The sequence below is a fragment of the Hypanus sabinus genome, chromosome 2 (genome assembly GCF_030144855.1).
Source record: "Hypanus sabinus isolate sHypSab1 chromosome 2, sHypSab1.hap1, whole genome shotgun sequence".
NCBI classification, from domain to species: Eukaryota; Metazoa; Chordata; class Chondrichthyes; order Myliobatiformes; family Dasyatidae; genus Hypanus; species Hypanus sabinus.
In genome coordinates, this window is record NC_082707.1 from 166,203,323 (window position 1) to 166,218,960 (window position 15,638).

At 38.0% G+C, this 15,638-nt stretch overlaps 1 protein-coding gene across 1 annotated transcript in view; it reads right to left on the reverse strand.

Annotated features, from left to right (window-relative positions):
• LOC132386384 (tumor necrosis factor alpha-induced protein 2-like) overlaps positions 1 to 15,638 on the reverse strand; it is a 43,369-nt gene that overhangs the window by 15,255 nt on the left and 12,476 nt on the right. Inside the window, exons 3-7 of the mRNA XM_059958636.1 lie at positions 14,928 to 15,119; positions 10,476 to 11,121; positions 8,137 to 8,248; positions 7,831 to 7,953; positions 2,374 to 2,474 (exon numbers count right to left, since the gene is read on the reverse strand). Coding sequence (XP_059814619.1) covers positions 2,374 to 2,474; positions 7,831 to 7,953; positions 8,137 to 8,248; positions 10,476 to 11,121; positions 14,928 to 15,119 — 1,174 coding nt within the window. The remainder of the gene's footprint in view (positions 1 to 2,373; positions 2,475 to 7,830; positions 7,954 to 8,136; positions 8,249 to 10,475; positions 11,122 to 14,927; positions 15,120 to 15,638) is intronic.

Sequence of the window (15,638 nt, forward strand, 5' to 3'; positions counted from 1 at the left end):
TTATCATATTCATTAAGTATTAAAATTTAAAGGGTGATTGAATCGAGATGTTAAAATATTTAATGGATTTAACAGGGGGGAGATAACAATAAATTTCCTTTGATTGGAGTATCAAGAACAAGTGAACATAATTTTAAAATTAGAGCATAAATTAGAACCATATAGCCATATAACATATATTGTTATATGGTTATAATTTATACTCTAATTATGCTCTAATAAATTAAACATAATCTTGAAATTATTGAAAACTTGAAAGCACATTTTTAAAAAAGGTGGTGAAAATTTAAATTAATGTAGAAAATTGCAACTTTCTGAGGACTGCTAAGTTATTCTATTCAGGACTTTTTAACATGAAAATATGTGCAATGTTTTCGAGTTTGGACCTCAAGCAGTGTGAACAAAGATATGCCTACTGAATATAAACCACATTAAAAATGTACATGGATGTGTATAACATCTACCCAAATCTACTTTCACATTTGTCAGATCTCCATTTACAATCCTTCTCACTCTCCACTGCACCCTTCTAAAACTTTCCCTTGGAACCTTTACCTAACAAGCCTCACATTCTTGATCTGCAAAACAAACCAAAACCATGTTCATTGTCATTTTGACAAAGGACTTCAAATTCAAAAACTGTCAGGTCAAAGACATGCAGCTCAGCTGCAAGATACACTTTGTTTATACATAGGAACGCAGGGATTAGTATATCATACACTCCTCCGCATGTTTGCTAACATCATGGCTGATCTTTTATTCTCAGTGCTACTTTACTGATCTAACATTTTATCCCTTGATTTTGTTAATAATTGAAAATTTACATTCATTTCAGTCCTGTGTATACTCTATAATTGAGCATCAGCAGGCATCTACAGGAAACAATTCAGAGATTTGTCATTCTATGTAAAAGAATCTCTTAGAATTGTGGTGGATTAGATAGCTAAACCCACATTTTGAAACTACAACTCTTGTTTCCAGTTACACCAACAGATCCTTACATCATCCTTACATCTAGTCTGTCAATTCCTTAAGAGTTTTGTAATTTTCAGTGAGATCACCACTTATTCTTCTAAATTAAAACAGATAAAGCATAATCTGTTTCATCACCCAATTACAAACCCACCATTCCAGTAATCAGTTAATGACTCAGGTGTCAATTTTTTTACACTGTTAAGTGTTCCTGATTTGTTTAAAGGACTTTCTTCTTCATTTGTCATGTCTTAGATAAGTGGAGATTCATTTTATAATTATATTTTAATCAAATTTTATTACTAATCCTTTAAATTTAATGACAAGAACTCCAGTAGATGGGATGAGGTTCTTGCAGTCTAGTTTAAAATTAATTTTTGGTTGATTACAACTTTGTACAGATCTTTTTCATAGATATATATGTTTGTTTCTAGTTTATTACAATCTCTGGGCATTTCCATAGTTGCCATTTAATATAATGGAAAGTCCTGAATATGAGAATGTCGTGACTTGGCAGTCCTCAGGATGTTGCAATTTTCCATGTAAAATTAAAGCTGATCTTTACCAGTGCATATTTCTCTAAACAACACATGTTTCCTTTTATATGAAGCTGGGAAATGAGTCCTTATTTAAGTAGTGTCTGACTCAGAACCCAAAGCTGGATTTTTTATGGGACTAAGTACTGATTTGAAAAACCAAGGATGGGACAAGTATGTATCTTGTAAAATGCTTTCACTTTATTTCATCAGAAACTTGAAGAAAACAATGAAAAGCATGACTTGAGTTGTTCAGTCAAACATATTTTTAAGCTGGTTCATGAACTTAGAGGTCCCTATAGCCAGGATTAGTCTACGTTCCACATTTGCAAGGAGTATAGGAGATTGTATTTCTGACTGTGTACTCCTCAGGTCCTCATTGTAGGTTATCTTATATAGAATGGGGAAAGCAAGTTGGAGATCTCCTGGACAGTTAATAAGTCCAAGTAAGATGTGGCCATCTTGGTTCTTCCTCTGACTGCTGCTCTCTTCCATGGTTTTATCTGTATCCAGGTGATTCTGGAGAAGGAGCCCACTGATCTCTGTGAGACCCTCTGTGATCACCGGGTGTCAAAAATGTTGCATTGTGCATGAAGAATGTAATATTCTTATTTAAGATGGTAAGTTTGAGTTTTAACTTTTGAATGTTTTTTTCCTCAGACAGGGAGGAAATGAAATAGTATCAAAGATGATAACTTCTTATGCCCGGCCGAAAACTATGCATCTCACTTTCAAGCGAGAACCACACATTTGTTCAGAAATCAGGAAAAATAAAGTGCATCTTTTATTATATAATTTTGTACTGGTTTGAAGTCATGATTTTAAAAGGAGACAAACGTTTCTATATATTACAGATCTGTTGTACCTTCCCAGGAAGGAATGTGCTTCCTCCAGCATGATGACAACTGTTTTGTCAACCATCTCGTTAGTAAGAGTTCCAGTTTCCTGGATTGCCCCTACAATTATCTGAGGGATAAAGGATAAAAACACATTTAGTTATTAGAGGGTAAAGATCAGCAGTTGACCAATGTACAACAGCATGAAAACATAATAGTAATTTCTTGTTTTAAACAGAATGTCAGTACAGACTGGCACTAAGTAAATAGAGAAGAAATAAAGTGATTTATGCAGAACGCTAAATTGAAAGTAATGTCTACCAGTTCTGCATTTTTTCTAGTGATTGTAAGATTTTTTGTAATTGAACTGTTACTGCAGATTTTCAGAGTGAGTGGACTAAAATTCTTTGTTTTCATACTTGGAAGAAGGTTGGATACAGTAAAAATCAATGTTATTGGTATATTTTCATTACTATTATTTTCAGTTCAACTTAGATTCTGATATGCTTGATGTTATGATTTAAATTTAAGGCTTCAACACAGAACTTTTGGCCGACAAAGTTCATGCAAAACTTTTTTCCTATCTACACTGATCCATTTGCTCATACTAGGCTCATCTACATTTTGCCTTTTTCAGTGCCTTTCTAAATATCTCTTAACGATAGTGATTTGTATTTAATTCCACCACCTCCTCTCGCAAAGAGTTCCTGATACTGTGTAAAAAAGATCCCTTTGAGTCTACTTTAAAACTACTTCCTCGCACCTTAAAGCAATAAGCTCTTACTTTGATGCTTCTATCAGAATCAGAATCAGTTTTAAACTCATCAGCATTGTTAACATTACGGCAGCAGTACAAAAAAATACATGATAAATAAATATAGAGAAAAAAGCGGTAAGTATATATGTCTATTAAATAATTAAGTAAAAATAAGTCATGAAATAAAACAGAAATAAAGAAGTAGAGAGTTAGTGTTCATTAGGACGACCTATACTATCTACGTCTCTTATATAACTTTATATAGATATATCAGTTCACCTCTCAGCCTCTTGCACTCCAGAGAAACCAAACCCAGCCTATTCAGATTTCTGGATCATTAGGACCTCTTCTGGGGCAGGTAGGACCAATATCCTTGTGGGCAGGTTAGCTAGAGCTTTTGGGAGTGGTTTAAACTAATATGGCAGGGAGATGGGAACCAGTATGATAGATAGAGCTGAGGACGAGCCAGCAATTTGCAAGTAAATGGTGTAATATGTACAGAAGGGCAAGCCAATTATTGGGTACAACTGCAGACAGAGCAAAGAGTAAAGTTGTACCACAGAGGCAAAATTCATAAGGGTGAAGAATGCAGGGCTGAAGGTGCTGTATTTAATTGCATGTACCATTCGGAATAAGGTGGACAAACTGGTGGCACAAATAGAGATTGGTCGGTATGACATTGTGGACATCACTGAGTTGTGGCTGAAAGAAGGACATAGTTGGAAGCTGAACATCAAAGGATATACTTTATATCGAAAGGACAGGCAGGAAGGCAGAAGTGGCATCATTCACTGCTTTGGTTATTCTGCTGGACGGTCAAATTGTTGTGCTGGGTGGATCAACAAACTGGCAAATAAAAATCATTTTGATGAACCAACTTACAAACAAACGCCTGGAGATTCTGAATCTGCTGCTGTTTTGTGGAACATTAATTCGGGTAGTGAAATGTTAAAGTGTTTGTTGAAAAATGACTTAGATTGCTAAAGATTGCCAATTATATGAACATAAGACAAAGGAGCAGAGTTAGGGCATTTGGTCAATTGAGTCTGCTCCAACTTTCAATCCTGGAATTCTGGCTGATCTCATTTTCCCTCCTTAACTCAATTCCCTGGCCTTTTCCCTGTAACTTTTGACGCTATGTCCAATCAAGAATCTGTCACTCTCTGCCTTAAATATACCCAATGATCTGGCCTTCACAGCCATCTGTGGTAATAATTCCACAAACTCACCACCCTCTGGCTAAAAAAATGTCTCTGCATCTCTATTTTAAATGGATGACCTATCCTGAGGCTGTGCCCTCTTGTCCTAGGCTCCCACACCATGGGAAACATCAATTCTGTCGAGGCCTTTTAACATTCGAAAGGTTTCAATGAGATCCCCCTTATCCTTCTAAATTCCAGTCAGTACTGACCCAGAACCCAAACCCTTTAGTTCCTGGAATCATCCTTGTGAACTGCCTCTGGACCCTCTCCAATGCCAGCACATCTCTAAAATGAGGAGCCCAAAACTGTACACATTTCTCTAGGTGAAGCCTCACCAGTGCCTTATAAAGCCTCAGCATCACATCCTTGCTCTTGTAATCAAGACCTCTTGAAATGAATGCTAACAATGCATTTGCCTTCCACACCACCAACTCAACCTGCAAGTTAACCTTTAGGGTGTTCTGCACAAGGACTCCCAAGTCTTTCACATCTGAGATTTTTGGAATTTTTCTGTTTAGAAAATAGTCTGCACATTCCTTTCCAATACCAAAGTGCACAGCCATGCATTTTCTAACATTGGATTTCATTTGCCACTTTCTTGCCCCTTCTCCTAATCTGTCTAAGTCCTTCTGCAGTCTTCCTGTTTCCTCAATACTACCTGCCCCTCCATCAATGTTTGTATCATCTGAAAACTTGGCAACAAAGCCATAATATAAATTATTGATATACAGCATAAAAAGAAGCGATCCCAAACACTGATCCCTGCAGAACAAAACTAGTCACTGGCAGCCAACCAGAAAAGGATCCTTTTATTCCCACTCACTGCCTCCTACCAATCAACCAATGTTCTAACCATGTTAGTAACTTTCCTGTAATACCATGGGGTCTTAACTTGGTAAGCAGCCTCATGTGTGGCACGTTGCCTTCTGAAAGTCCAAATATACAACATCACTGAACTCCTTTTAACTATATTACTTGTAATCTCCTCAAAGAATTCCAACAGGTCCATCAGGCAGGATTTTCCCTTAAGAAACCATGCTGGCTTTGTCCTACCTTGTCCTGTGTCACCAAGTACTCCAACACCTCATCCTTAACAATAGATTCCCCATCTTCCCAACCACTGAGGTCAGGCTAACTGGTCTATAATTTCCTTTCTGCTGCCTTCCTCCTTTCTTAAAGAGTAGAGTGACATTTGAAATTTTCCAGACCTCTGGTATAATGCCAGAGTCCAATGATTTTTGAAAGAACATTGATAATACCACCACAATCTCTAACGCTATCTTGTTCACAATCCTAGGGTGTAGTTCATCTGGTCTATGTGACTTATGTACCTTTGGATCATTCAGCTTTTGGAACACCTTCTCCCTTGTCATAGTAACTGCACTCACTTCTCTTCCTTCACACACTACAACACCTGACACAATGTTAGTGTCTTCCACAGTGAAGACTGATGCAAAATACTCATTTAGTTCATCAGCCATTTCCTTGTCGACTGTTGCTATTTTTCCGGCCTCATTTTCTAGTGGTCCTGTATCTGCTCTCATCTCTCTTATTTTTTTTTTTACATAATTAAAAAAGCTTTTACTATCCACCTTGATATTGTTTCCTAGCTTGCTTTCATATTTCATCTTTTTCCTTCTAATGATTCGTTTAGTTGCTCTCTGCAGGTTTTTAAAAACTTCCCAATCCTCTACCTTCCCGCTAATTTTTGCTTTATTGTATGCCCTCTCTTTTGTTTTTAACTTTAGCTTTGACTTCCCTTGTCAGCCACAGTTGTAAGACCGGAAGACCACAAGACATAGGAGCAGAATTAGGCCATTCAGCCCATTTAGTCTGTACTATTTTGTCATTTGAGTATTTCTTTGATTTTGCACCTTTCTCTTTTTTCCCCAGAAACTGAAACCATTGCTGCTCTGCTGTCATACTTGCCAGCAGCTCCTTCCAATTTACTTTGGCCATCTTCTCTCTCATAACACTGTACTTTCCTTTACTCCACTGAAATACTGCTATGTCAAATTTCTCCCCATCAAATTTCAAGCTGAACTCAATCATATTGTGATCACTGCCTCCTAAGGGCTCTTTTACCTTAAGCTCCATAATCACCTCCGGTTCCTTACCCAATCCAGTATAGCAGATCCCCCAGTCAATGACGAACTGCTCTGAAAAGCCACCTCATAGGTTTTCAACAAACTCACTTTCCTGAGGCCCATTACCAAACTGATTTTCCCAATCGACCTGCATGTTAAAATCTCCCGTGACTACCATAACATTGCCCCTTTGACATGCCCTTTCTATTTCTTGTTGCAATCTGTGGTCCACATCGCTGCTACTGTTGGTAGGCCTGTATATAACTGCCATCAGAATCCTTTTACCCTTGAGGTTTTTTAACTCAACCCACAAGGATTCAACATCTTCCAATCGTATGTCACATCTTTCTACTGATTTGATGCCATTCTTCACCAGCAGAGCCATGCCACCCCACCTGCCTACCTTCCTATCCCTCTGATACAACATGTAACCTTGGCCATTCAACCCCAATTACAACTGTTATTCAGCCATAATTCAGTGATGGCCACAACATCATTCCTGACTATCTGTAACAGTGCAACAAGATTATCCACCTTATTTCTCATACTCCGTACATTGAGATATAACACTTTGAGTGCTGTATTTACTACCCTTTTTGATTCTGCATCCCTAATGCACTGACACTCACCCTGCTGACTGCAATTAAGTCCTGTCATCTGCCTGCCCTTCCTGACAGTCTGACTGCATGTCATCTTTCTTTTGTTACCATCTGTCCTATTCTGAGTCCCTCCACTCTGGTTCCCACCCCTCTGCCAAATTAGTTTAAACCCTCCCCAACAGCTCTAACAAACTTGCCCGTGAGAATATTGGTCTCCCTCGGGTTCAGGTGCAACAGGTCAACCTTTTGTATGGGTCATACCTCCCCCAGAAGAGATCCCAATGATCCAAGACCCTGAAGCACTGCCCCCTACACCAGCTTCTCAGCCACACATTTATCTGCCAAATTATCCTGTTTCTACCCTCACTGGCACATGGGACAGGTAGCAATCCAGACATTACTACCCTGGAAGTCCTGCCTCTCAGCTTTCTTCCTAGAGACCTTGTTACTTTTCCTTCCTATGTCGTTGATACCAATATGTTCTAAGACATCTGGTTGCCCTTCCTCCTTCTCTAAAATGCTGTGGACACAATCTGAGACACCCCTGACCCTGGCACCTGGGAGGCAACATACCATCCGGGTTGTCCCATTCACATTCACAGAATATCATGTTTGTTTCCCTGAGTCCCCTATCACTACTGTTCCCCTCTTCTCCCTCTTTACCTTCTTCAGCACAGACCCATGCTCAGTGCCAGTAACCTGGTCTCTGTGGCAATCCCCTGGATTGAATTATGCCATTTCATTGGGATTTGCTTTGTTCTCCCTTTAACTAGAATAAAGTATTCTTTTGGAAATACGGGTGCACAGATCTTTTTATTTTATTTAGTGCTGTTCTGTGTACCTGGATTATGTCAATAGGTAGCTCACTGTGGTAATACCCATTCAGCACAATTGGTTCTTCTTCACTTTTCCATTTGTCCTCTTCAATACAGAGACTCTTATACATATGTGTTCTGGTATCTGACTGAAATAAAGGAAGCAAATGAATTTAGAGAAGCATATACTGTGCAATCATTAATGCTTCCAAAAGGCCAGCTAAAAAGTATTGCAACAAATGACTTCTGTGATTGCTCGACCACATAAGTCACAATTACAATTTTAAGTTTATTTGTACATTTTAAATGCAAGGAAGTGATAAATGTTTTACCTGTAAGGCAGTAAAGTATTCACTTTTCAAATGACTGATCATCCTCTCTGGGAGCAAGGTCTTTGACATTTCCTGACTTGTTTCTTCAGATTGTGTGACGGTACTGAGAAGACTGAACAAGGAATCATAAGTTTTCACATCGACTAATTTGATGTGTTTCCTAACAGCATTTTGAAAACTAAAATATGTCAATCATCAATACACTATACACTCAATGGACAGTTACACTACTATCAAAAACCAATAGCCACTTTTCTTTCACATGAAAAATTTGACACACAACCACATAATGAGGTCTGAAGTTGACTGAAACTGGGTCAAAGAGGCAAGATAATGGAGAGAAAAAACTGGAGCAGAGCAGAGAGATTTGAGGAGGGAATGTGATGCACCATCAATAACTCTCTCTGAGACGTAAAGGCGAGATATCGGCTTTTATTGACTGGAAGAAGGAACACGCAGTGGTTGACCACCATACTACATCCTGGAGACTGAGAGGCCGGGCTCAGACCTCAATCGCCTTTATACTGGGGTCTGTGGGAGGAGCCACAGCAGCAGTCAGCAGGGGGTGTGTCCAGACAGGTATATGTAGATCACCACAGAATGTAAGACTTTGGAGCCTTTCCAAATGAAGACATGACTGCCAAAGAGAAAATGACTGAAATGAGGATTGATTAATAGTTCAAAACTGGAAGAGTAGTGATACATTGGAATACAGGCTCAGGAGATGAGTGGACATAGGTGGCCAATTTTACATCTGTTAAGATTTTTCAAATTGAGATATTCCTGATCAAGAGTTAATGTTAGCTGATAAGCACAGCATAAATGGTTTAATTAGACTTGGTGTTAAGTAAGATATGGACAACAGTATGATTTTGAGTTTACAGAAGACAGAAAAAGGAAGCTGAACTTGGAGTGTGAGGGAGTGGTGAACTGTAAAGTAATTTCAGCATCAGATGAGCAGAAACCTTGTAATGATGCAAAAAATAAACGAAGTAAACTTAGTCTTACTTGTATCTTAGTGATAGTTGGAAACTTATCTCAGGTCTAAATCTATCAATGAGAGTGATCCAGTTATTTTAGACAGTTTCTATGGCAAGGAAATTGAAAGAATGGCTAGGAAACAGAGCTTATGAAGGTGTCTGAAAGCAATTGATTTGCCCTTCCCTGTCTTTTATTCAGAAGAGATTTCTGCTCATTCAATATGGATGACTGTCAAGCAGTCTGTGAGTTTGGATACAGGTGGGAAGAGAGGGCAAATCATAGGAGCTGGTGGTGTACTTGGGCTGGGCATTAACAGTACATCTATGAAAGCAGACTGCTTTTCTGAATGACATTGCTAAAAGCAGAACTTGGACTATGAAATAGTAGAACAGAAGGGCAATGTAGAGTGTAATTTCTGGTGTAGTGATGGGATTGAATTCATCCAATTTTCTGTAAATATATTCTGTGTGAAATTCCAGTGGTTCCCAATGACTATTGCTTTATATGAATCAGCTAGATGTGGAGATGCACCCTTAAGGTTTTGGGGAAGAATGGGGAGAAGACATTTTTAAATCATAAGAGTAGAAGAATGTGGCTAAATATATGTATGGATCACAAAAAGTGGCACGCCACATTGACAAAGTGGTTAATAAGTCAGACAGTCTGGGATTTATCAACGGAAGGCAGGAAGGACATGCTATCCATTTGTAAAAAAAGTTGGTCCGATCATGGCTGGAGTACTTTATTCTATTTGTAGTCACATTATTATAGGAAGGATGTAAAAATATTAGAAAGAGTCCAGAAGAGAACCAGAAGAGAATGGTTCTTGGGCTGAGAGACCATTTTCAATGATGGAAGATTGCTGGAGAAAAGAAGGCTGAGAGAGTTAAAATGAAGAGGGGTTCTAGACAGAGTGGATAGTTGGAGTTTGTTCCTATTGGCAGTGAGGTTAAGGACTAAACATTACAGATACAAAATACAGGTGCGGAAAATTAAGAGTGACAAGAAGAAAACATTTTTAAAGCAGCATTTGGTTGGAATGTGACATCTACTGCCTGCAGATGTAGGTGGAGGTAGATTCCACCTCCACCTCCAGCTGTTAAGAGGAATTGAATCAATTGTGAGGAAAATTTGAAATGCCACAGAGAAGGGGCTGGGGATGGAACTAGTCAGTTGCCCTGGTCATTGAGTCGGCTTATATATGGTGATGTAAATGGTCTCCTTCTATGCCAGAACCATATTGTCATTTAATGATGTACAATAAGGTAAGCAGGTAAGAAAATCTTGATCTTAGAATACAATACTTGACAATAATACAGTAAATAAATTAAATGTACGTGGATATTTATCCAACTTACTTTGGATAACAGGAGTAAATCCAGTGCAAAAAAGGATAAACATCTTTTCCTTTTGGTTTACTTTCTATGATTAGTTCCATGAGAGATGAACTTTTTTTATGATAATATTCCACATACTTTTTGCATATGTTGTACTCTTGAGGATAACATGGCTTGATACAGTTCACAATGGTGTCAAAATCCTCTTTCAGTTTTTTATGATGCTGCACTAAACACTCAGAAAGCATTTTGACTTTGGCAGCATCAGGAATACTGGGTAGCTCACCTAATCTTTCATTGACAGATTGCTCTATAGTATTTAACCATTTAGTTTCCCATCTTCTTGGCCTAACTTCTGCAACAGCTCCAGGTTTCTCCTTTTCCTCCAGATATACTTGATCTGCTTTTTCTTCTTGTAAGATCACTCTTACTGCCATCTTCAACAGATCCGGGTTTTCCTTGGAAATGCTCATTGAGTTTTTTGCCACTGTGAAAATTTCAGCACTAAGTATCTCGTACAGCGATTCTATTCCTTTCTTTTGCTCTTTGACAAGTTCTTCATCAGCCTTGGTTGTATCATCAGTATATTGTTCATGTTCCAATTTGATGAGGTGGCAGTCAGCCTTAAAATACTGCTTTTTTTCAATAAGTTCTTTGATGTCCGATTCTAGGCAAAAAGAAGTTACTGTTATAATTCCATTAAAATACACAAACATTTCTAGGCAATTACAAACGGTCAAAGTTTTCAAAAAAATCTGAGATTTTCTTTCAATCAACAGAAAATGTCAGAATCAATCAGCAGTTGGGGCAGCACTAGTAAAAAGGATAAAGTGCTAACAGAATCTAAAATGTTAACTATGAGCTACAGATGTTGCCTGACCTGCATGTAGGGATAAATATCTGTTTCTATTTCTGATTTCCAGCATTTGCAGATACTTTTGTTGCTTTCAATAAATATTGTGAGCATATATATTGCTCTTTGTATTTAAAAATAAACCATTTGCCATCAAAATCATTCATCATAATTGGTAATTAGCAAAGCAAGAAGTGTTTCTTATTTAATTGGGAACACACTCAGAACCAATTATTAGAAACAATATTTTAATTACAGGCAGTTTAGAAAATATATCTTTATTTCTTACTAAGTCAATGAAAGTATAATGTAATACTGTTACAAGTGGAATATCTCCAATCCATTTATAGCCTCCTGTCAAAAGACCTGGAAATGGCACTGCCAAGTTGGTGTCCATCTGTAATACAATACCAAAGTGGCTCTGATCATTGCCATAAATAGCATCCAAAGTGCTCATTACATAGCTAATGTTTCTAAGTCCATCACTACAGAACTGTATTTTGTTCTTATCTGCCCAATATTAGTGAGACTTTCACCCGTAATGACTTATTTCCCATCCCACTCCTCCATGCTTCCTTCCTCCAGCATAGAACCTAATGTTCCTTCAATTAAATACCAGGAACACTGAGGTCATCAGCCGCTGAAAGCTAAAATGATGGTATTAGTCTCCCTGGTGCTGTTCCAAAAGGCTCACTCAAAAATGGTGACGAAACACAGTTCCAATATCGCATGAGCAGGTTCCCTTTTTTCAAGTCAATCTGCTTCAGGAATGGTGGATATAGGTATCGAATTTCCATCAGACCATAAGATGTAGAATTAGACTGAGACCATTTGGCCCCTCAAGTGTGCTCGGCCATTCCATCATGGCTGATTTATTATTCCTCTAAACCCCATTCTGCTACCTGCTTGCCATAGCCCTTGACGCCTTTACTAATCTAAGAACCTATCAACCTCCGCTTTCAATATACCCAGTGACTTTGCCTCCACAGCAATATGTGGCAATGAATTCCACAGATTCACCACCCTCTGACTAAAGAGTTTCCTCCTCACCTCTGTTCTAAAGGGATATCCTTCTATTCTGAGCGGGTGCCCTCTGGTCCTAGAACCCCCAACTATCATAAACATCCTCTCTAAATCCACTCTATCTAGGTCTTCGAATATTCAATAGGTTTCAATAAGATCCCCCCCCCCCCCCATTCTTCTAAACTCCAGCAAGTACAGGCCCAGAGCCATCAAGCGCTCCTCATACATTAACCATTTCATTCTTGGGATCATTTTCATCAACCTCCTCTGGGCCCCCTCTAATGCCACCACATTCCTCCTTTGATGGGGCCCAAAACTGTTCACAATACAAGTGGGGTCTGTCCAATGCTTTAAAAAGCTGCAGCTGATTTCCCACAACAATGCCAGCATTCTTGTAGCTATTCATGAGTACATGTTGCATTGAATGGAGTGCCTGGGAAGGGGGTTGGAGGGAAAGGGTCTACAGGTAAAATCCTTCCAGTGGAATGGAGGAATGTGCACAGAACATTGAAAAGAGGCTGCAGAAATTGGCCTGCCTGTGCAAAGAGCATACAAGGAAGGATGTTTCTGGGGAGGTTTCTGTAAGGGTATGAATGATCTTTATAAATACCTGGACTTTTGCAGTGGAATGCCTCTTAAAGATAATTCAGAAAACTGAAGGTATACCACTCAGTTGGTAGTTCTTTTCGTGGCTTCTGCAGTATACAGCAAGTGAAAGCTGTCAGAATGAGGGTAGCTCTGAATATGAGAGACAAACTGGCACTTGTGTTTGGTTGTTATTTCAAACGTGTAGCAAACACAAATGCCTGTGCTGGTCTCAAAGACGAAGGCAGGTCACCCTCGGTCTCGGAAACCTTGCCTCTGGAATCTTGCAAACTGCCTCCACTGAGTTGTGACATCTACTGGCACAGAGGGAAAATGTTCAATTTTGGTCATGACCTTTACAATCACAGCTGAATGAAACACTTTTATTGATTTGCAATGTGCCTAAAGAAACTGTCATACATGCATAGAGATCTTCCATTTATGAGTCGCACATTTTAAGTCAAATAACTGTCACCAAGTTTTCCGTCATTTCCGAACATGAAACCACTTCATATTTTGAAGTAATGGCAACTCTGACCATTTCACTTTTAGGAGAATCCAGATATAAAAACTTTGAGGATGTGATGACTGGTTTCGTCTACAGAAAGGTTTTTGGTAGAAAATTGGGTAACACCCAATGTATGTGTGGGCAGGATGCATGTGATCTTCTGCATTATTAAAGACTGATTCTTCTTTGCGTGAACAATGGCAGTAATGCTATGATTGCAAAAATTACCAGAAATAAACTTCAAGCCTTGTGGTGATGTGACATTTGGATGAGCTGGATATCAGAAAATCAATGCTAATAAATATAGAATCCTCATGTCAGAAGTCTACATCTTGTTCACAAATGCTGTTAATGTATTCAGAAGCATTCACAAAATTGGTTAGAACTGTATTACCATGATCTTCCTCTGCACATTTCTTTCTTTTTTGATATTGCATGGATAGGTTTCTTAACTATCAACGTTGATCTCCTTGCATGGACTCTGGGAAACTGAACTAAACTGTTTCTAAAATAAGTACATGTTCAGCACATCATTGTGGGCCGGAGGGTCTGTATTGTGCTGTCGTTTTCCTACGTTTCTATAACTTCAGTATTGTATTTGACCAAATTGAATTTTAGACCATGTATATATACCACATCTGTATCTTAGTCATCTCTTGACTTTCAGTTGCAATTGAATTACAATTTCATTTACCAACAGATAAATCTGCTATAAGGCAAATAAATTGTCAGATGACCCTATATAAAATGTTCAGGGATATTTCATTTGAACAGTGTAAAATGTTCCAACATTTGAAGATCAATATAAATATTTAAGGTTTCCAAATTCTGCCTGTATTGATAATGCCCTCAAGATAATACCCTCACCTTGCTATCCTGAACAATCACTAACTTAATATAGGTGGCTCCCGCTTTTCGAACGTTCAGTTTACGACAACTCACTGTTACGTAAGACTTACATTAGTACCTGTTTTCGCTAACCAAAGAGGATTTTCGCTTTTATGAAAAGAAGATGCCCGCTTTATACTTGTGTTTACCTCGAGAAAGACTACAATGACCATGAAGCCTTACGCGGGCAGTTGTTTGTGCAGTCGTGTGCGTACGTGTGCGTGTACATGCTGATTTTTCTTCTCCAAATTGATTTTGATTTGCTGCTTTCCTGAGTTTGATAAGTGAAACTACACCGTACCTACAATATTTCTACTTTATATAGGGTGTAAATTTATTATATCATTCCTGCTTTTACTATGTGTTAGTGTTATTTTAGGTTTTATGTGTTATTTGCTGTGATTTGGTAGGTTACTTTTTTGGGTCTGGGAACGCTCAAAAAATTTTCCCATACAAATTAATGGTAATTTCTTCTTCGCTTTACGGCATTTTGGATTACAAACAGTTTCATAGGAACGCTCTACCTTCGGATTGTGGGGGAAAACTGTACCTGAAAATTTGTAATTTAACATACACCATTAGGCCTTTCTTTCTATGTTAATTATGAAAAGCTTACCTGATAATACTTCTACAGAATCCCAGGTTTTGCCATTGATATCAACAACGTCCTCTGTTGAATTAAGTGTTTTTTCCTTCTTATGCGAAAATACTGAGAAAATGGCCCTTAACCTATTGCGTTTCTTCACTTTAGATTTAGAGCCTATTCCTGAACAGTCAGCCTCCTCGATACAGGCTATTTTGTTTCCCACTGGAAAAGAGTAAGTTTTATATAAAAACCAGCTAATATAATTGACATTGATTGTATTTTCATTGCTTGCAATCATTTTGTTTGCATTTATTTCCATGTATTCAGGTGCTACAACACTCTTTGTAAATGAAGCAAAGTCTAACTTAAATATATATTTATTCCATTAATAATATAAGGATTAAAATTATGTAGGTAAACTAAAGTAACCGATAAAAACATACACACTAAAATCAGGTATGCATGCAAAAATTACATCTAATATAATTATTTTTAATTTTGCCTATGCACAATATGATTTTACTCAATTTTAGTGTTCTAAGTTCAAAGTAAAATTTATTATCAAAGTACATAAAAATCATTATATACGACTCTGAGATTCATTTCCCTGTGGGCATACTCAGCAAATCTATAGAATAGTAACCATAACAGGATCAATGAAAGATCAACCAGAGTACAGAAGACAATAAACTGTGCAAATGCAAATATAAATAAATAGCAATAAATAACGAGAACATGAGA